Raw genomic sequence first — 23,551 nt, forward strand, 5'->3', positions numbered from 1 at the left:
CGAAGTTTACACTGATTACTAGACATACATCGGACGGATGAATAAATAGATTATTTAAAGTTTTAGTATGAAGTTTGAAAAAGTTTTAAAACTATAAGCCTTCGAAGACATTCATCATTTAACTCTAACTTTTCATCAAAATATTAACTCATATTATATGCCTCTATCCTTTCCATTTTATTTAATTCTGTTGGACTTCAAAATTGAAAAACTGTTTCTAAGACTGGAGAAATTCTTGGGTTAAATAAACTAGGTTTTTGCTTGATATTCGAGATTTATTCACAATCATTTATAACTTTAATTAGTCTCTATAGGTAGCCAATATATACAAATTTTAAAAAAGTTTAGTGGAGGCGCCGGGTATCGATCCCGGTACCTCTCGCATGCTAAGCGAGCGCTCTACCATCTGAGCTACGCCCCCTACAGCTTTAATGTTTTGTTCTATTTTCATCGAAATAGGGGTACTACATTTTAAAACAATGGAACAACGTTTAAAATTAAAAATAAAATAGACCCAATGATGCATTAAATAGATACGCGAAAATATATATTGAAATTACAAATCACATTAAGGTCATTTTAAGTTTATATATACAAACAAATTGATCTAAATTAGGATGAATTGCATTTAAAAATAATTTAGGAAAATCATTTCCCCTGCGTAAGTAACATCACGTGCTAAAGGCTCTATTTTCAGAACATCTGAATAGGTTTGTCTGGCACACAATATTTCCAAGTGGATGGAGCTTGCGATTTAACTGGATATTTAAATGTAAAAATTGAACTGTATCCAATGGGATAGTCACTAGATACATAAATAAGTTTATTTTTTTATAGAAATAGTTTGATTTGAACGAAAATAAGTTTCTGAGGAGCGGCCAATATTTGAAAGTTTTTGAAAATTATCTAATCTATTAAATTTTTATATTTATTTCTGTGAATTTCGAATTTTTCTTTGCTTATATTGATATATATTATCAGGAATTATCTTAATCTATATACACATAAGATAACTTGTCATGTTGATTATCTACTATTTGTTTGACATAGATTTGATAATCAAAGAGTAACAACAACACTAATTGATTAATGAAATTTAAATAAACACAATTTAATTTCTGAAAAAATGTTATATAAAATTCAATACAAATACAAAAATAAATAAATTACCTGTAAAAATAAATAAAAATAAATATATATAAAATGTAAATGTATTTACAAAATATAAATATAATATAAAAGCATTTATAAAATCTAAAAATAAATACATCTATAAAATATAAATATGATTAAAAATAATTTAAAAGTTTAACCAAATAACCTTAAATATATACTATGGTACAATGTAAAATTTTATGTCCTCGTCTAAGAACATCTGTAACTGAAAATATAGAATCAAGTTACAATTTCTCAACTCATCAACTGGTAATATAGTCTATTCAAAGTTTATTTGTAAATACGTCATCGAAATTTGTGACGTCAAAATGTCACAATGTTGCCGCATCAATTCTGAGTTTTAATTCAGTTTGGTTTTGATATACAACAAAATTCTAATCTAAATAAAATAATTGAATAAAAATGTTATCAAATATAATTTATTTTAACATTATAGTACATCTAAAAACTACAGTTGATTATACAGCCACAATAGTTTATAGGTTAGAGTTATAACCTCTTATCACTATTGTTTTCAAGAATTTTGCATACATTTGACAACCGGATGATTTTGACATGATCATTCGTTTACGTTTTCGAACTAATCAGGTCATCTCTTTTTAACTAAAATAAAAAAATCCACAAAATGATTTTGAATGACAGTAAATTGAACCTGAATGAAATAGCAGACACTCTAAAGATATCAACTGAACGACTACATCATATCATTCACGAATATTTGGGTATGAGAAAGCTCTGTGCAAAGTGGGTACCACGCGAGCTCACTTTTGACCAAAAACAACGACGACTTTATGATTAGGATCTGTGTTTGAAGATGATCAAGCGTAATAAACTCGAGTTTTTGCGTCGATATGTGACAATAAATGAAACATGGCTCCAGCATTTCACTCCGAAGTCCAATCGATAGTCATCTGAGTGGACTTCATACGATGAACCCGCTCCAAAGCGTAGGAAAACGCAACAGTCGGCTGGCAGGGTTATGGCGTCTGTATTTTGGGACTACCTTGAAAAAGAAAATACCATCAATAGCGACTATTACATTCAAGATCTCAAAAGAATGCTCGCTGGGAAGAAATTTTCGTCGAATGAAGAGGTGATCAACGAAATTGAAGCCTATTTTTAAACAAAGGACAAATTGTACGTACGTAAGAGGCGCTATAATCAGTGTATCACCCTTGAAAGGAATTATGAATAAAAAAACTAATTTTGCCAAAAAATGTGTTTTACTATGGTAGGCCGGGGACTTTTCAATTGACCTGTTATATTCTTGAAACCATGACCACTAATAGATCCAAAAAATGTCCAAACTATCTTGGTTAAGTAACCTTAAGCCAATATATTTATTCGGATAGTTGTTTTTAGTTCGGCTATGAAATTTTAAGTTGAATCGCTTTGCACCAAACTTCCTAGTGTATTGAACGTACCATACTAATGTAACAACAATTTAATCACCAAACCGTTTAAAAACTAAACACGCTCTTCTCTAGGTAAGACACGCTGAATATGTTGCCCAAAATAAATAAACAACAAACGCAGAAACGAAATGAACCAATCAAATGCTTCGCGGCTCTTAGTATAGTGATTAAAACAAGTAATAAGTTCAAAGTAGTGACATCTAGATATTGGACGTAGCAAAACATTCCTCCAAAATTAAATACAGAGGTAAATCTAAATTTTCTCTATGTTTTGTAGACGCATCTAGATACTATAAGATAATTAGTTCTCACTCCTATTTTCACAAAATGTAATTTTTTTCATATTCTTTTTACTGCTGCTTTTGTTGGTCCTAGTATAATTAATTATTCTATTATAAGTTTTTCTTCCACTTGCTTTATCATTGTATCTCACCTATTATGCTATTATTAGTTCTATTCCAGCATTTTATGTACTTTTAGCAATATTTTCTCTGAGTAGAATAGTCTATATGTTTTTATAACTTTATATGTCTTTCTCTGATTTGTATTAGAATCGATAGCTTCGAGACTTTTTAAGGTCCTGTCACCATAATTGCTACATATTTTCATTTTTTCACAATTTTTTTGTTTTTCGTTTTGTTCATCTTAGTTTCTGGTTTTGTTATTATGTTGTTAAACCTAGCTTCTTTTAAATACAGTTCATCATTTATTAACTATTAGTTATTTTGATTAGGTACCGCTATATGGTAACAGTCCTGATCTTGCTGTATATCTATTTATCTTACTTATAAATCTCCATGAAAGTTCATTAATTTCACTGGCAAATATACGATGTATCGAATGAATTACATACAGAGATATACTGCATTCAATATGCGAAACAATAAATAAAAGACATTATATTATTTTTAATTAAGCTAATATTTTATTTTGAATAATCTTATATATTACAAATATATTACAATTTTACACTGACTTATAAATAGTATAGAAAGATATATTAAAAACTGTATAAGATTCGTAACGTGAAATAATAAAAAAAAAAGTTCCATTATTATACACCAACCACTCTCCACGTTATTTAGGCTCTTAAAAAATCACAAGCACAATATTGTATATGGTAAGAAACAAAATACATCCAAGGGGCGTTCTTAAATTAATACCGAATCGCGTACCTTTGAATGTATTTTACCTCGCTTTATAGGGTATTTAAAAAAAAGATAATAATATTAATGAAAGGGTATTATACATAAAAGATATGGAATGCGTTCAATATTACTAATAGATGTTTATTGTTAAAGTCAACTACATTAAAAATGAATATATCAGTCATTTTTTCCATTAAAACAAACGCAGTTATAACGAGTACGATCATAGCTAATTTGTTTTACATCCGAGATTCTTTTGTTTGTGTAAAAATATCAAAAAATTCATGTTGCTATCCAAATATTTTAAAACTATATTTAGAATCATACTCGCTTTAACTGTAATAAAACTGAATAAGATTCAAAGCTTTAGGCATATTACATATTTGAGCAGTATAAATAATTTTTTTATACAAATACACTGAATAACTCCGAAACTTCGAAATAAATAAAGGGGATCTATAACACGAAAGAACAAAATGTCAAACGAGACCTACGTCCACCGTAATCTCCGAAACTAAAAATCACAATAACAGAACAACTAAAAAACACCGATTTATTGCTATCCGTTTTTTTTGGTTAAACGCTTACCTCTTTAGAATTATATCTTTAGACAACAGTCTTTATATCTTTAAACTACGGACAGTTAATTTTACATTAAATTGAACTATCTAATTTTTCATTATAAAAACGCAAAATTTACAGTATGATTAAATATAAATGATGCTATCAAAGAATATTTTTTCTCCTCTTCTTATAAGGATGGCAAAAAGAGTTATGATTAAGTTCTCTTTGATTATTATTAGGCGAATTGTTTTTGACCTTACTTAAGAACTACGGAATTCTCCTGTACAATATGTCAATGTCAACAATACGTTTAAATGATTGCAGTTTCAGTTTTTGGATGAATCCCGTGAAAATAGCTCAACAAAATCGGGATAAAATGTTAAAACGGATTATTTTTGATTAGCATTGGAGAAAATAAAATTTATTGCAGTAGTCGTGCCAAAGTAAGGTCAACACCCTAGTACTATATATTTGAAATCATCTAGTAAGTTAACATTCATTTATACCTACAACATTTATTTTTCTCGAAAGAAAAAGAATTGGGAAATTTTTGATTTTTAATATTAATAGCCATATAGATTTTAGTATACTATTTTGATTATTGTATATCTTTTGGGGTATCGCAAAATCAACGAAATATCCTTCAATAAAACATCTGCTATAAACATCTTATTTATTAACTTGATATGTGAAAAAATAATGCTTTTTTCTTTTTCTTTTTTTTTAATTATATCTACGTACTTTTGGTGTTTTGCCTTATTTTTACTTTGTTCCGTACACACATGTATGGGGCGACAAAGAATTTATAAACAAACTGAAACGTCCGTGATAAAAAAAGAACTTCTGTTATATAGGCTCCGATCATATACAAGGGTATTTTCCTTCAGGCATCTTTTTCATAATTCGCTTTATATACTTTCTATTTAACATTTCGATGTGGTGGCGGGATCTGTTAGAACCATTTTTAGCTTAGTCGATATCATATAAGTATATAATTCATTTTTTTACGAAACTACTTTATTTACATTAAAAAAAAGTATAATAAGCGTTATAAAAAATGTGTCTTAGGTGGAAACACCTCAATATACACATACATATATAAAGCGTTTCATCTCTTAGCTTTAAGTCGTTTATTTATCTAAATAACGAACGTATAAATAAAACTGCACAAAATATAAAATACTGCATATTATTGAATGAAATAAGTTTATTGGAATAAAATGAAATAGTTTAATAATATAATATACAAAGTGTTATGTCTTTCCCCTCATTGCCCTGGCATCGAGAAGTTATATGTTGATTGTCACAGCGGTGAGGGAGAAATTGTATTAAAAAGAAATGTGATTAATGAAACACTCTATACATTACATTAGAAATATATACCTAGGATCTATGACAGTTTAAAAAGCAACGAAACATAGGGCGATAAAATAATATTAGTCTAATATATAAAAATCACATTTAAATCTCGTATTAGAAAGGAAGTATAGATTCGTTCGTATTCAGTCCAACAGTTCTGGTTTACAATAAATTAAAGCGCAAGCTGTTGCATTATCTTATAGTTTACAACAAAAAATCGCGATTTAAGTCCATCATAATAGGGGCACGATGAAGTACAGTGTTTTAATACTATATAAAAACATATTTCTTATTTCCAGCTAGATTCTCTCCATCAGATACAAAGATTCAACATCATTCTGATGGTGAAACATGTTTTTACGTAATCACAATATTGTAGTACACTGCACGTCACTTCCATGCCCGTCAATAAAAAAACTAGATATTGAGAGTATTTTTACACGCATTATTCACTTTAGGCTAAAATTTGACACACATGAGATTTTGAAAAAGTGTTCCCATCCTTCCGTTTTTACACGAGGAATCCTTCGGTACCATTGACGCGGATCTGGGCACGAATGTTCTGTACACTGTTCATTATTTTCTTTTGGTGACCGACCAATGTGATGCCCAGCTCGGTCAACTCTTTCACGGTGAGATTGACCACGGCGTCCATACTGTTGATGCCGCCAGTATGGAAGTTCTCCAAGTAACGGGTCATTTTGATTGAATTGAGCCATTCTTCGACGGACGTAAATTGGGTCAAGTCTGGGGCGTCAGCTGATAAGGGGTTTGTGGAGCTGCAAAATATCGAAAAACTTATAAGTATATGTTTTATTATCATTTTAATATGACATAACAAGTTTCTTGACCAATTTGGTAGCATTTTAAGTAAAAATAACCAAATACAGGGTGTACATTGGAAAAGTTCATATTTTAGATTCAGATTGTGCGGCTCTATGACTCTGCATCGGTAGCATAATGTGACGGTTTAGTAAGTGTTTTTAAAACTTTTGAAGGGGAATTATGAAGAGAAAAATGGTGCAATTTCATCATTATAAAATTTAATTAATACAAGCTTTAATTGATGATGGAAAATGACAAATTTTTAGGTCAAGTAGACTAAATAACGTAATTTTTACCGACGAAGCCAGAAGGTTATTTTAAGTTTCATTTAGATATTAGACCATAATTAATCTAAAAGAGAGATATCGTAGATTGTTATACAATCCAAATGTAACTGTTTCGTGTTTTTTATTTTTACGCTTTTGGTTAGAGGAATGGATCAGAATGAACAGAAAACATTTGGAGGGTATTTTATAAAATATTTTTTGTATATTAACTTTTCCTTCATATTTATAATAACGCTTTGAATTTTGAACTTTTCCACTGCACACATTGTATTATATTATAAAACAAGTTTCTTGACCAATTTGGTAGCAAGTTAATCATTTCCTTCAAGTCGAAACAGAGCCAAATATATTTCTTAATCATTAATATAATTACTTTATATTTTTTATAATGGCAATGAAGTTGAATACTTTAAAACTAATGTTATAGTTAAACTGTAATAGTTTAGTATTAAATAAAAAAGTGATGATTATAGAGCGAAGAAAATAAACTGAAAATTGAAACCGCTACCATTTTGAACTAGGACTACAAATTAGTAAAGGACAAGCAAAAGTAAGAAGCTAACAAACCTTGGACAGAGACTGGTACCAAAACATAAAAAAGCATAACTAATTGTCAAAATCAACCCAGGTCTTTGACTTATACGTAGCTCCTATCTTATTGCCATCCCCATCTAGATTTCTCCTAAACAACTCCGTTGAACCACCAGCAGTAATGTCTACGTTTTTATCGAAATTGACTGCCGCCAGGTTATCCTCGAAACTCTTCGTCCTCTGCTTCATTTCGTCCCGTGGGCGTATCTTCTCGTATATGTTTTGCGTAAAAACCTGATCAGGTCGTTTGTTTAAGATGTCGTTTTTATCCATGTTCAATAAATTGGGGTCCAAGTTGGGGTAATAATGGGGTTTCTGATTGAAATAGTTGGAAGACATGCTGCTGGATGCGCCACTATAGAACGGTTCGAAAGAACTATTGTTTATCCAGTTTTCAGTATTTATTTCTTTCATCTGATGACCCTCGTACACTTTATCATCATGTATGTTCAACATACTGCTAAATCGCTTCTTTAACTCGTGCTCCATTATCGAGTTTCTATACTGCAACTGAAGATGTCGATCGACGTCCTCTTTCGTCATAGTATACGGTGCTACGCTATAATTTTGCAGCAGAATTACGTCCGGCAAATACTGGGAATTGCGATCGACGCGAGCAATGATTTGGGCCGGTTGGCACCGCGGAAGCGTACCGAAATAAGAATTACTGCTAGTTAGTTCAAGAGTCGATTGGGGATGCAACGGTTGGTGTTGGGTGTTTAGTTGCCAGGAATTTAGGTGGTTAAGCAGTGGTGGATTTCTAAAATGTAAAGTTAAATACGTGTGTAAGTGAATGGTGCGTGTGTTAAGTGCTTCAACAAAAGCGCGATTTCGAGATGTTCATCTTTAATATTTAACATGATTCTTGGATATTAACATCAAGGCGCTCAAATCAACTAAAACAAAATAAACATCTCCAAATGCATAGACCCAGAGACTAAATTGAATTATTTCCGTGTGTCCTCCAACCACCAATTAAACCAGGAAACAATTCAATTTCTAGTCAGAAAACAATTACAGCATGAAAATCAATACCGTGGCCATAAACCTCACTAGGTGATGAAGGGTGATAACCCTAACAGTATTCGTTAAAAACTAAGGTCTCTAAAAGCTCTTAAAATGAAAGAAAAAAAAAATAAAGCAGTGAACTAAAAAAGGCAAAAATATGATATGAAACTTACAACATGTAAAGCATAGAGTTTCTCATGCTGCAAATAAAGATGTTGATCATTAATAAATGATAATCGAACCAAACAACTAACGACAGAAGTCTTGAATTCTTTTATGTATGTACAGAAATGAAAAGTTAAAAGCATTTTTGAAATTAACACAAAATAACACAGATATTTATTAAGAATATTAACCATAATCACAAGAAATAATTTAAATATAGTTTTAGATTTATGCAATACGATGCAATACAAATACATAATATAGTCCATTCAAGTGAAACCGAACCAATGAAACTATGATGGTTTGAAAAAGAAAATTACTTATGAGTAAAGTTGACAATTTTACTTATATTGACAATTAAATTATAGCTGATATTGTACCAGAAAGATTATTAAGTGTGATACGATCATGGTTAATATGTGCGATTTATGGGATTATGACTGCAAACTTACCGATTCTGAGCAATTTTCCGAAGTGTGTCTGGGACTCGAATTAACTTATCTAATGTTTTTACAATTGATTGGAAGGAAGGTCGATGGGTTCGTTCTTTTTGCCAACAGTCTAGCATCAACTGATAGATAGCTTCTGGGCAATCCATTGGTGCTGGTAATCTGAAATTTCCAATTTAAAATGAGTAATGTTTTATATTATTGTATGTGTGGTTCGTGTAGTCAATCAATTCTCAGTAGTAAACAATTACACAAGTATACACGGTTTTGGACCTGAACAACCAAAAGCTCCTTTACAAGGTAAACTGGGAGGCTGAAGACAAATCAAAAGCCCGTTTTTTAATTGGTTCTAGTTTTCGAAATATTCAATAAATTCATTATTTTACTTGATTTGTTGATCATTAACGGCAATTTATTGAATTAAAAATTATAAATCAGAAATGAACGGAGGCCTAACTGAATCTTTTATACCACTTGAGATCTGTTTCCAGCATTAAGGTTCAATAGTAATCGCTCATCGCCTTTCGATTTTCGCTATATCTTCCTATAGTCATTCTCCTTGCTCGTCACTCGTGTCGCCCAAGTATTGTTGGAAAAAAAATGGCGTGCTTGTAATCCGGCGATTTGTAGTTACCGAGAAATTTGTGAACGACACTTTGAAACGATGCTCATGCTGCTGCTTCATCAGGTGTTTTTGTAAACTTGCAACATTTTGTAAACTTTGCATCAGACATTAGTTTTCGAATATAAGGCCGGACAAATATTCCTTATTAAATTAAATGCTTTTCTTCCATAAATAAATTGCTTTCTTAAGGCATTTTTTGCACTTGTACACTGTGCAATCACTGCCCGTATGTAGAACTGCCTTCGATACTGATTATAAGTCAGAATATTTATACTGTGTTAATTTATTACATTTATACCGATGACATTCATCGAGTAAAAGTATCAATTATGTATATGATTTTTCCTTTAGCTCCATAATATTAGAAAATGACAGGTATATTCAACAAGTGACCACTTATACATTTTTTCTTCCCATGACTTATCCATAAGCATATAACATCCAGAAACGTAACAAAAACACTTTGAATCGACTTTGCAACATTGTCTCTACATTTTCACACGTTCCGAGATACAATCACAGCACAAAAACAAATTACAGATGATATTTAAATCAACATTGTCTGCTGACCGCCGTTATAAGAGCGCAGTGCTGCTACTATGCGCTAACTAGAAACCAATCGAAAACTAGAACCAATCTGGACATACGGTTTGAAGATTTGAATTCAAGGCATTACATAAAGTCAAGAATTATTATCATCTGCTCGGGTTCTAAAATTCACCCGAATGTATAAACTTGTGTTATTAATTGGTGAAGTGCTATGCTTACCTGTAGCCTTTTTCTATGCTTTTAATGACATCTTGGTTGGACCAATTCCAGTATGGTCGCTCACCATAGGACATTACCTCCCAACAGACAATACCCATCGACCATACATCGCTGGCGGATGTAAATTTGCGGAAAGCTATGGCTTCGGGCGCGGTCCACCTTACTGGAATCTTACCACCCTGAAAATTACAAGAAATACGATTAGTGAAAACGATCAATGGACAAAACCGGACCATCAAACTCACCCTTGTCGTGTAGGCTCCCTCTGTGGCGCTCTCTATCTCCCTACTTAAACCGAAATCGGCTATTTTACACACTAGCTCCGAATTCACCAAGACGTTCCTGGCGGCCAAGTCCCGGTGCACGTAGTTCATCTCGCTGAGGTACTGCATCCCGGAGGCTATGCCCCTGAGCATTCCGACCAGCTGTATCACTTTGAACTTGCCGTCGTTGGCCTGGAACACGTAAAAAAGAAACACGCCATAAAACACCACCATAAAATATGTCTTGAACACGTCAGCCGGCGAGAGCCGAAACTGTGACGGGCGTTTTATTTCACGTCCGGGTAATCTGATTTTCGAAGCTTTGGAAAGCTACCATTTACTATTAATTAGATTTATAGCGGAGGAAAGCTTCGGAGTTTCCATTCTTTTTGCGATCGGCGGAAGTTTGCCGAGGGGATTAGTGTAGAGAACGATCGGGAATAAGTTAATGTCGTTAAACTTTTTTTCGTTCGACTTTCTTTCTTCCCTCCAGGCTTAACAAATCCAAATAAGATAGGAAACCTTGTTTTATACAAGATTCTTTTTACCAACATTATATATATATATATATATATATATATATATATATATATATATATATATATACTACAACTTCATCCTTGAAATTAGTAAGGAAAAGTCACCTTTTCAGGACATACTCTTCCCTATTACTCCATATAATACATATCTTTCTTGTAATAAGAATATTTCTCTTCATATTTTCAAAAGTTGCCTTTTTTATTGTCTTATTTAACTTATAACTTATTTAATATATATGTAAAGTATTTCAACATATCGGTTACACCCCATTGAGTATTCTTAAAATTCTAACAAAAAAATATATTTCGAAAACAAACAGATAAATTAGATCACTTGAGGGAGGAAATAGATGTAGAGGCTTCACAGAATTATTTTTTTTGTTTCATAAATCGATACAACTATTCAAGATCATACTCAGTGACACAGCAAGGATATATCTACAGTCAAATAACTGTAGTAAAAATGAAGAAGGAGAAGAAAAACTGAAAGAAGAAAAGAAAGAAGAGAAAGAACAGAAAAAAGTGAACACATGTGCACTAAAACTAAATAGATGTACAATATATTCTCAAAATATAAATAAAATAAATTCATTTTTAATTGGCTAAAAAAATCATAAAAATGACCCGAAATACGCCGTTCTACACCTATTTCCTCTCTTAAACCCCAGGCTATATACTCGTGAACCTAATATTGTAGCCCACAGGCAATCACTGCCGTATAATCATTTAAGTAATTGCTTTAAGACTGACAAATAAGACATATTACACCATATAGGTATAAATTATATAAATCAAAATAAAATCGACAATACTTACCCTTAAAAACGTATCCAACGATCCGTTCTCCATGTATTCGGTGATAATCATGACGGGATTGGATTTCGTGACGACCCCTTGTAGGAAAATGACGTTGGGATGGTCGAACTGGCCCATTATAGAGGCCTCGGTCAAGAAATCGTTGCGGCTCTTGTCCAGGGAGCCGGCCTTTAGGGTCTTGATGGCCACGTCGATTTCCGCCCCGTTCATTTTCAATTTCCCCTTGCATACGTCGCCAAACTCGCCGCCACCTTGAAAGTAACAACCTTTGAAGTTTGAAGAAAATAAAATTATTGATAATCTCGTAATGGAAAAGAAAAATAATACAGTTAAATACACAAAAACACTTGAAAGCCAGCTCATAACAACAACAATTAGGTTGTAGAAATTTCGTGACGGTGTCACCTAGATTTTGGAAGCAACACATCGTACAGTTCCATGAGAATTTGAATTATAATTACACACAAAACTTTACCTTCGTACTTCCTTAAGGTAGACCTACTATGGCTCATAACACATCTTAATTTATCAATAACCAAACCCTTTAAAGAATATTCCCAATAAACATAAATAAAAAAAAAGAAATCTTAATTAAGTAACTTTAATAAAAAATGTATGATTAATTAAATTATATTTTTCGGTAACATTAAATTCAACATATTTTTATTTATAACGAGCTGAGCTCAACTAAACAGTTTTTTTGTATTTTTTAGACTGCCAATTTAGATCAACAATTAATAAAAATATAAATTAACAATTTTATTAAAATATTCAAATGATTTATAATATTCTAACTATATCTTTAAATTAGCAGTCTATATAAAAACTAAATAAAACTATAAATAATGATGTAAAAATAATTGAAAAAATAACATAGAAAAATAAAATGAAAACTTACCTATTATAGCTTCAATCGTAATGCATTTAGCATCAATTTCTCTTGCAAATTCTCGAACTGCTTGGTTGGGGTCTTCATAGGTATGAGGATCAATGTATGTCCTTGAAGATCCACTGATACCAGTAAACAATGGTGTAGTCACTAGAATAGCGAAAAAAACAAATTTAACAGGACCTGTTTAAAATATAAGATTATAGAGAAATGACAATATATATGTGCAAAAATGATTCATAACAAAAATCATCTTTCCAGATATATAGCGTTCATGTAGAATTGAAAAAAAAAAGAAAATAAAACTAAAAATTACCGTTGGTATGGGTCGTAACTATAGGGGGATTGTCCAAGCTGGAGTGGTGAACTAAAAATAATGCGAAAAATAAAATAAAATAAAAATAAAAATTAACCAATTTTTTTGCTTTAATTTTGTTACAGACTCTAAACTAAAGAAACCCACACCAGAGGTAATGTTAAATACAGAGAGCTTTAAAACCGAACTTTAAACCTTTCGCCGATTAAAAATTAGTTAATGCTGCTCTCTGTATATACGTATCAACACCCTCAAAACAATTATCGATTCATTCAGAGATGACGTGACATGAACTGTGTTTAAACAGGTAAAAATGTGTAATAACGAGACAATTTCCAATTAAGGGTGTTAATAAGGTACTTATGTTAGATTATGGACGAGATATGACTTAATTTCTAAAAACTACTTACTGTACGTAACTACCAATCCTGGATTAAGGGAGAGCGTGAAAAGTGCATTAAAAGGGGTGTGTTAGATATGGAGTTTGGGAGTTGTGTAATACTATGCTTTTATGTAGCCACTAAAGGTATATGACTAAATAATGCTTCTCATTAAGATTTTATGCCTAGTTATCTTCACACTACATTGTAGCATTTTTATAAACATAAACTTGTCGAATAATGTTTTTCAAAATAAGCTACATTAATATGATTATTCCTTAATGATATTCTGGTTAAATGAAAGAACATTTTTGTTATAGTTAGTGCGTCATTCAAATCTAATCGATCTGAACTAATCTCTAGGGGTTTATACAAGTTCATACCAGTAGTGCAGCTATGTATGGTTTGCTTTGAAATATTTGTGATTGCCTTACCTTCTCCATTTCTGTATTCGAGTGTGTCACAATCACTTGGCTGTTTTTTGTTGCACTCATCGTTCGATCTGGATTTAACGAAAACCACTGTGAGGATGATAACTGCCACAAGGACCACTATGATGACCACGATTCCTCCTGCTACCAATTGAAGTCTAAAACCTTCTTCAGCTCCAACATACGCTGAACAATAAAGACAATAATTAACGATCAATTACATGATTATGATTGGGTATACTAACCGGTGTTGAGAACTTGTCCAGTAGTTTTGAAGATGACTGGAGACCAGGCTCCCCAACCTCTAGGTGTCTTAGCTCTAACTTGTAGGCCGTACTCCGTTCGTTGTTGTAACCCGGTGATCGTGGCAATCAAGGTAGCAGTTAAAAAGCTGGTTGAATTACTGTATTCTTCATTTCTTGGGAACCACCTGAAATATTTATTGTATTATAAGGATATGCTCGTGAATAATAAAGTAAAATACATTTACATTCATAAGTAATACAAGATACACACCTGACTTCATAAGTTTCAACTTGATCACTCTCCATATCACCATCGGTAATTGGTGCGTCCCAGGCCAAAGTGATTTCGGAGCTCTTCACCGACGTAACTCGAATGTTGGTGATGCTACTCGCCACTGAAGCCTCTGTAGTGACTACCACATCGGCATACTCGGAACTCGGCCGTGGGGTTAGGTGGGATACACCATTTTCCGCAAATATCTGGAATCTGTAGGTCGTAACAGCATTTAGGCCGCTAATATGAATGCGAGTTTCGTTGAAAGTTTCCTGCAGAAAATAAGTTAATTAGATGTTGATGCTTTAAGTTTCAATGCGCGTAATTACCGTTGGAGGGTTATATTGTACAAGGCCTAGGCTACAGGCATCACATCTCAGTCTATAGACGGTGTCGTTTCGGCCACCCTGGTTCTCTGGAGGCAACCAGCTCAGTATAACATTGGATTGGTCGACGAAATTAACCGTTAAGTTTAATGGTGCTGAAGGTGGTTCTAAAAATTACATATATAATGAAAAACTGTTGGTTAAATTGATTGTCTAGAAGACTTACGTGTACAGGACATATTTTTGGGATCTATAGGTGATCTGTAATATCCTTGATTGCATCTACACTCGGCTAAACCATAATCCTGACCTTGAGAGTGTTTAGGACACGGGAGACAGGGTCCGTCGCCCACTTCGGACTTGTAGGTTCCAGGTTGGCACACTGAAAGTTTCATCGGTTAGAAATTATTTCGTATTATGATGAAAAATATGAAAAAATTACTATTGCAAGTTTGTTTTTCCAGGTCCGGCTGGAAACCAGCCTTGCACTTGCATCCTCCTGTAGGAAGGGTCCATTTTCCGTCACCTTTGCATAAGTAAATTGGTGGGCTACCAACGACTTCGGCATTATCAACGCAAGTGCCTTGAGCCTGTTCAATAATGGTTATTTCCTTTCCCGTGGGAGTTGCCGGGAACTTGGCAAAGTTGATTGTTACTTCAGGGCAGGTAATGTAGTAAACCTATATTAGAAAACATAAATATAATTAAAATATACTAATTTGAGTGAACATTATTTATTTTAGTTATTTTCTATTACGGGCTTGCATGTATTCTGATAATTTTTTCTGCTACTCGCTACTTCTGTTTCTTGTCAACAATACGACATTTAATTTGTTCAGATGTCGTCGCTAGACATCTGCAGTATCAATTTCATTAGGTTTTAGTAACTAGTAATAAATTACACAGTGCTGATCTCACCATATATGCGATATATAAGATTTCATGGTCATGTTTTCAAAAATGTCTTGTTTTATGTCTATATGGATAGCTCTTCTGGACTAATCCATGACTTTTTAGACTGGGGATTGTTGTAGTGGATTCATTTCGGCAGTCACTATATGCCAACTGTTTCTGTTTTGTCTGACAAGCAATAAAACAATCCCCCATTTTGTTGGGTAGTTCAAGAAGTTGATTTGTCAAGTTCTAAGTTGTCTAAAAGTTCTTTGATAGTTTGAGTTGGCTGTTCGTCCAATAAGCCTGGCAATTCATTGTCTTTGAACCTTTTTCGGCCTCTATCACCACTTTTAAATCGTTTAAATCAAAACCGAGAATCTGAGAATATGAAGTGGCGTTTTGCTGCATGAGTGTCTAAAAGCGTTTAATGGGCTTCCGAAGCAGATTTCTTCAAGTTAAATATAAAAAAAAATTATGAAGGTCGGTTTTGAAACAATTTTCAGTGCTCCATAATTAGCATACAGTATACACTAAGTTACTCAATAATACTAAAAGAAAACTTCAAGTTTTTGTAAGAAAATGTCAAAACTATCGAATTTAACAGTTGGGTTAGGTTATTTACTAGTTACACATCGATATTTCATATTTTCACCAATAGGTATCGCCGATCAAAATACATGCAAACACTTTATATTATATTCCTTATTATATTAAATTCAAAGTATAATAAAATCAATATATTGTACAAAGTCATTCTACGATGTATTGTACTATATAATCACATAAAATGGATTCAGTAAAGTTTAACACGAAGGGAAATCTGAATGGGGCTTTGTTAAAGTCATCCAATGTTGTCGAATCAAATGTAAGCTAAACAATTTAAAGGATAACTATTGCTATAAAAACAAGCACCTACCTTTATTGCTAACAACGATATACAAGCTCCTTGATCCCTGAAAGCAAAGTAAACTCCCCTCTTGGTAACAGGTATACTCTTCACTTCGGTGTTTATATTGACTTCGCTGTTTGAGTTGAATCTACCCTCTCCAGCCGCTATTCGTCCTGAAAAGAAAACAACGTTTCAAATATGGTTAAGGTAGCAGGGGAAATTGTAAATTAAAAAAAGGCGTTCATACACTTTGTAATGATTCTTTTTTGCGCTAGTATATTTATACCCATCTTCTGCATTATTTCAATAGACTATAAAAATGTAATATCGCATGCCCGCCGAGACTAAATTGGTCAATAAAAAATGACTCGTGCCTTTTCTGATATATGAAAATAAAAGCAAATACCGATGTAACGAAAAAAGCATGCTTTTCCTCTTTTTAATACGGTTTCCCTCGGCGAGGCGACTAACTGTTTTGTTTGCTCTCAAACACACACACTGATACACATATATAAAGGGTATATAACCATTGATATGCCCTCGAAAAGCCATTTTGTAATAAAGCTTGTTGGTAATGCTTTGAAAGTATTTTTATTAGAAGCGGGATATTTTTATTTTCGCTCGAAAAGAGATATAAATCTCTGATAATTCCGGTTGTATATGAATTCGATTATTGGAGTTTTCAGATACTAAAGTTTTACGGCCGATTTTATATATTTTTTACTTATATGGGGTATATCTCGTTTTATACCTTCCGAAGAATATTTTTGATATTCTGCGAAATGCTTTTACGCTTTTTTTTATTCAATAAAATTTCTTACTGCACTATTTCGTAAATTATTCATAATTTTCTTCTAATTAACATTCAGTTGGTAATTGATACATGTTTTCACAGGTGAATTTTTCTCTAATTACTTTAATTCAAACAGTACAATAACATGTTATTAATATATTGAATTATATTGTCAAATTTATGTGATCGTTGTGCCATCTATGGAATTTAGTTTCAAACCCTAATATTACAGAAAACTATAACTATAAATTTTTACTAGTCAACGTGATAGGAATTGATTTTTCTAACGATAGCATTAGGTCTGATAGAAGACAAACTATTTTCACTCCCCCAGTATAGGGAAAAAGGTTCGAAAGAGGGTGCGAAATGTTTTATGCACACAATCTCGTTACCCTTTCGATCGGGAATTGTTTGTAAATCTGAGAGACGGTAAAGTAGAGTCCTTCTGTCTACGTCGAGATCTGACAATAAAAGCAAATATAATACGACAAAAAATGCAAAATTTAATATTCTTACCCTCGGCGCGGTACATAAGGGCATTTGTTTGCTCACAAATACACTGACATAAAAGATATATTGTCATTGATTTGTCTGCTGAAAGCTTTTTTGCAATATAGGTCGTTGATAATGCCTTGAAAGTATTTTTATTAGGAACAGGGTAATATTTTTATTTGTGCCGACAAAAGGGTATAAATCTGGATATTTTTATTTGCATAGATGAATTATAAAAAGCTTTTAGACAGTAAAATTTTATGGCTCTTTTTTTTCCGGAAAGTTTTCGATGGGATCTCCATATTCTCCATTCATCATTATAACGATATATAATAAAAGTTAAGAGCTCCAGAGATAAAGTGCCCCGTTTGAAGAATATTTATTATAAAGTGTAAATTTTGTAACTAGCGGTGTCATCTCTGTGCATATTTTAGTTAGTACTCAAATGCCAATACAAGTTTGACGAACGATTAGCCACAAAAGGGGCCAGCGAACTACGTGTAATACATTAATTTAGCAATACAAACATACCAGTATAGATTAAAACCGAAGCGACCAATCCTCTATTTTGTTGTTTGTACGTCGGAGTTTGCTCAGATAATGTTATTAGTGGGACCGCCACGGCCGATCGCTCAAATTTTGCCGAACAAATAAATTCCCAATGACAGCGTAATTAAACAATTATTTTGCGCATAAAACGATGTCAACGTTTATTTTCGCTAAATTTCCGAAACCGAAACGTTAACTCCCGGCAACGCACGCGCTCTAACTTCGTTAAGGGGTTTGAGGCTGGCGGCGAGGCATTAACGTTTCGGTGGAGGAAGCGGCAAGTAAAATTGTATCGTATCCAGTTTCGCACATTGCTGTTTAAAAACGTTCACGCTTGCTCGTAATATCATTTGAAAAGAGGAATATCCGCACCGTATACATAAACTAAATTTTAAACTAACCTTAACCTCAAATTTGGATGTCACCTTGACGTTGAAGTTAAATTTAGATAATATATTCCTTTTCATTTTATTCTAGTTAAAAAGATATACAGTGCTGTCTGATACGTTCGAACATGTAACCGAATCAGCCTACAAAATTTGCCTGATCAAACCTCTTCTGAATTCTTCAAAAAATTAGTGATTATAATTACAGGTTATAAACAGGCCTCTAATCAGTTATATATGCGGCAGATGTACTTTATTTATTTATTTATAATATTTGCTGCATACAACAAGAATTTTATAGATTAACAAAACGTGGGTTCACTGTTTTTTTGAACGAACTATATGTTTATATATATTTCTTACGCTTTTATTAAATTTTGTTTGGTACCTATAATGTGAATTATAAGGAAATTTAAACTAACCAAATTCCTCGAAGGGTGATTGTAGTTCCATCTAGTTACTGTACGCTGCGAAACATTTTTCCAGAGATCCTTGTTGCGTTGTTTCCCTACTACTTTACGGCTTTGAATCTTTGATAAAGAGGGATTGACAAGATAATATTTTAAGGTTATATCATTGATAGATGATCAACTTGGAACGAAATACTTTTTCAACTGCAGAATTGAATTTTATGTTATATTAATGTTAATGTAATGTATTTATGTTAAATTAATGTTAATTTTATGTTATTTTAATGTTATAAAAAAGTTCTTTTTATTTTAAAAGGCCTTGTTTTTTAGTTTGTTAATAAAAGTGACTCACTGTTTACGTTTAAACTAGCGTTGGAAGTTTTCGACTGAAATTGACTACTTTTTACTATCGACTGTTTCAGTCGTGGACTCTCAGTTACTATTTTTGGTTTTACAAGTTTCATTCGACTGATTTTTAACATTCTGGCTCTGTCGTCCTAGCCGCGACCTTGACAAAAGTGTGCCGAATTTATGCTTCAATAGATTTATATTTAACTAGCGACCCGCCAAGGCTTCGCACGGATGCAATGCTGATACTAAATTAAATACACTACAGAAAAAATATGAACGTTGTATATAAAAACATAGCGGCCCGCTCCGACTTTGCACGGGCATAAAATATATATGCCTATGTCACTCAATTAAAACATGATTAAAATCGATCCAGTATTTTTGGTTCATTCATTACTGCCCTTGGCCTGCACGCATTAAATTTGGAGTAAAACAATTCCTCTTCCCCTATACTTACTATGAAGATTTCCTGCTATCTTTGGAATATCTAAATTCATACAATTTTTATTACATTACACATTTTTAAACGCAAATTTTAAATTTGTAATATCTCCGAAAATATTTGTTTAATTTACATGCTGTAAGGAACCATATTGATCTATATTAATTGCACACTGTATTTAAGGTACTTAATTCGATAAGGATTAATGCCGTATTGCTTAAAATAGCTTCGTAAATAAGCCATTTTCTCACGTAAAAAGTAAACAATAAAAATGGTTAATGTGGGTTATCCCTAAAAGATAAACATATACCATCGCGGACTTTTTTGTAGACCTTTTTATGGTGTACAATACTGTAGTACATTAATTTGATCTAACTCGTAGGGTTAGGCAGCGTTTTTGCTAATTGCTAAATAAGCCTAAAAAATAGGTTAATTTACGACATCACGTTAGAAACCTCTAAAATTAGCAATGTTGCCTTAGTATATTATGCATGTATTATACATATAAACCTTCCTCTTGAATCACTCTATCTATTGAAAAAAACCGCATCAAAATCCGTTGCGTAGTTCTAAAGATTTAAGCGCACATATTGCTCACAACACACAGAAGACTCACAGCTGCACATAAGAAAAGGCGACTTTGTTTTATACTATGTAGTGATATATATATAGTTTTATGATTTTTTGGTAATTTGCTTGTAAATAAAATATATATTGTATATTAATATAGCAGCATTTTGGGACGATATTTTTCAAGATTGTTAATGTAATAGAGTAAAAAGATTAAAATTGTGAATGATAAATAGTAAAATACTTTTGACTGTTTTTATGGCAATAATAGGTAATTTATTTTGAGTGACTTTTTGGTTTGGATCTCGATTTTTGTTAAAAAATAATAATTCGACAATAAATAAAGCATTTATTTTATTAAAAAAACTCTAGTAATTATTGTGCGATCATTTTTAATTATGCCATGGATTAGTTTTTTTCTATGATCAGGTATATGTTTAATTTTTATTTAGTACTTATGGTTATTGTAGATCTTTATTTCTTAGGTTTTTTAAGATCTATTGTACTATCTATATTTATGATAGTATATTATTTAAAAATAGCAGTTAACATATTAAAATAGGATAAAACATTTGTAGGGTATTATTCTCATCCATAGAAAAATTCCATTCCTTTTTACAGATCCACAAAACATTCAGATATAAAAGTAATTCTATTTTCTTTAAAATTAAATTATTAATTGCACGATAATAGCATTCAGTAATTTTTTTCCTTTTCTTTTTTAAAGTTAGTACGTGAAGGAATATGTACATCTCCGTCTTGCTTATACTATCGTGGGAAAATATAAGCACATATAAAATTATCCTGTATATTACTGCTCCAAGCAATTATATCCGTCCTTTCCTCTGTCACAATTTATACAGGAAAGGATTGGTGCATCTTCGTCTGACACAATTAATTGAAAAAATCGTCGAACCGTGCATTATTATTTTCAGTTGCTAGTTTTTTGACTATCGACTGTTTCGCGACTATCGACTTTCGACTGTTTTCAGTCGATAATTCCCAACGCTAGTTAAAACATAACTTAAACAATGAATTTTACATATAAAATAAATATTGTATATATTATCTACAAAGCTATGCCACTAAAACGACTAATTAATAAAAAAAGGAATCTGATAACAAAGCACGGAGATTATAACGCATATTAATTATTAAATTAACAAAAAATTATTTTGTTGCTTCTAAGAATTTAAAATTATATTCGATTAGTATTTGTTGAAGGTGCGTCACGTTCATAACATTAATATTATCAAGAAACGGCGCGATAATAAACGATATGACAACTAATACTGTTTACCAATATGTACCTACCAGTCGTGACATCAGTCAATATACAGAATGGAGGTTCAAGAAGGGAAACTTTCATTTTTTTCCGGGGCAATTTCATCGTCGCCGGCTTAGATTCTAATCCGCCCTTGATTGTTACTTAACACGTCAAGTCTTATTGAGTTGTTAAAGCGTCCCTGAGAAGAAAAACATTTCCTTCGCGGGAGAGAAGGTCGTTTGCATTTTTACATTGCCTGCTGCATAATAAACGCGGTGATTTATTTTGAGCTGCGGGAAAGTGGGCTCGAAAATTTTTATTAACTTGAAATTTATTGTGTTCGGTGGTTGAATTAAGTCATAATATCGGTAATAGCTGCTTGCGAGAATGGAAAATTGTATCGTAGACCAGGGAAATTTATTCGGAACGTAATAACGCGTTACATTATCATTGTTGGGTTGCAATGAGGTCAGGCACAATGACTGAACTGGAATCTGATTGGGAAGATGGCTAGTAAAAGGTAACTGAGAAGTTGTATTGAAAAAGAAGACTCACGGAGAATTTATTTTTGTAGGAATGTTCGTCTGGTCGGTCGGAATTTGTGGCTGTCGATGCGATTGTTTGTCCGAACATTTACTACCATTTTGTGGAAGGAATTCACACGATAACTGAAAACACTAGTTGAATAAATACTTGTTTATTTCTATTTGTATTGACACATGTGGTCGGCGGAAGAATTGACAGGATATTAGGTTAAGGTAAAGGAAATACGGTAGCGCTGTGGAAGTGGTACTGTTACAAGGGGGTAGAGAAAAGAAAAGAGAGCGAGTCGTCGTCGTGGTGGTCCTTAATAGCTGGGAATCGCATGGTACGAATCTACCAGCGTTGCCAACCTTTGAACTTGCTGTAGGTGATGTAGTCATGTGGTCTACATGATTTGTATCATACAAATATTGTCGAATCCGCACAGCTTCGATCAATTCTTCTTCCATTTTTAAACACTCACCGTGCGTTCCGCAGGACGACTTTAAGCTGTCGTTCTTTAAACCTACAAAACCTCGCCGGGAGTGGTTAAATTTCTGGAGGTTGCAGGTCAACTCACAGAAAACCCAGACCATCTTCTTCCGCAAGAAGCGTTTTGCACCGAGCATTTCGCCGTCTTGAAATCGAGAACGCCGAAATCCCATGGTCAGAAGAAGCCACCTATCTCGGTCTTGTCTTCAATCGCAAGTTTAGGTGGAACTCCCGGATTCAAAGGTCCCTCCAGAAAGGTCAGTGTATTGTTAATTTGCTGTTCTCGCTCATCAACCGGGCCAGCAGGCTTCCTCTCTTAATAAAATCTCTCTTATACAACATGCTGGATCGATTAGTCGTTCTATATGGCTCCAGTGTCTACCTAAAATACGTCTCTCCTTGCCAGGTGGAAAGTCTTCAAGTCTTTCAAAACAAAATTCTCAGGAGAATAATCAATGCCCCCTGGTTCGTCAGAAATAATCAAATTCATAGAGAAACGGACGTCCCCCAAGTTCACGATCTTATATCCGAGCTCTACTCGAGATATTTCTCCACTCTTCGTCTCTCGGACAATAGATGTATTTCCGAGCTGGCCGATATTTTAGGCCAATAACTTATTCGGCTCTTCGTGGCCT

The 23,551-nt window shown here is 32.9% G+C and overlaps 1 protein-coding gene and 1 long non-coding RNA gene across 10 annotated transcripts in view; one reads left to right on the forward strand and one right to left on the reverse strand.

The window, feature by feature from the left end:
• Nucleotides 1-3,488: 3,488 nt before the first annotated feature.
• Nucleotides 3,489-23,551, reverse strand: part of LOC143193733 (ephrin type-B receptor 1-B) — a 615,182-nt gene continuing 595,119 nt past the window's right edge. For 2 of the 9 annotated variants that reach the window (XM_076400069.1, XM_076400070.1), the window contains 14 exons: nucleotides 16,670-16,815; nucleotides 15,302-15,539; nucleotides 15,086-15,241; nucleotides 14,863-15,026; nucleotides 14,531-14,805; nucleotides 14,260-14,444; nucleotides 14,018-14,200; nucleotides 13,204-13,254; nucleotides 12,897-13,037; nucleotides 11,999-12,264; nucleotides 10,626-10,835; nucleotides 10,381-10,559; nucleotides 8,991-9,149; nucleotides 7,272-8,125 (listed from right to left, as the gene is read on the reverse strand). In XM_076400069.1, the coding sequence (XP_076256184.1) occupies nucleotides 7,381-8,125; nucleotides 8,991-9,149; nucleotides 10,381-10,559; nucleotides 10,626-10,835; nucleotides 11,999-12,264; nucleotides 12,897-13,037; nucleotides 13,204-13,254; nucleotides 14,018-14,200; nucleotides 14,260-14,444; nucleotides 14,531-14,805; nucleotides 14,863-15,026; nucleotides 15,086-15,241; nucleotides 15,302-15,539; nucleotides 16,670-16,815 (3,098 nt within the window). In that variant the 3' untranslated portion in view covers nucleotides 7,272-7,380. Of the gene's footprint in view, nucleotides 6,442-7,270; nucleotides 8,126-8,990; nucleotides 9,150-10,380; nucleotides 10,560-10,625; nucleotides 10,836-11,998; nucleotides 12,265-12,896; nucleotides 13,038-13,203; nucleotides 13,255-14,017; nucleotides 14,201-14,259; nucleotides 14,445-14,530; nucleotides 14,806-14,862; nucleotides 15,027-15,085; nucleotides 15,242-15,301; nucleotides 15,540-16,669; nucleotides 16,816-23,551 lie in introns of those variants that run through there. The other 7 variants (XM_076400076.1, XM_076400075.1, XM_076400071.1 and 4 more) reach the window with 7 other exon arrangements.
• Nucleotides 15,389-23,551, forward strand: part of LOC143193735 (uncharacterized) — a 58,659-nt gene continuing 50,496 nt past the window's right edge. The window contains exon 1 of the long non-coding RNA XR_013005085.1: nucleotides 15,389-15,525. This is a non-coding gene — a long non-coding RNA (uncharacterized LOC143193735). The remainder of the gene's footprint in view (nucleotides 15,526-23,551) is intronic.

The sequence above is a fragment of the Rhynchophorus ferrugineus genome, unplaced genomic scaffold, assembly GCF_030347505.1.
Source record: "Rhynchophorus ferrugineus isolate W39M unplaced genomic scaffold, kcgeb_rfMv2 rfM3, whole genome shotgun sequence".
Classification (NCBI taxonomy): Eukaryota; Metazoa; Arthropoda; class Insecta; order Coleoptera; family Curculionidae; genus Rhynchophorus; species Rhynchophorus ferrugineus.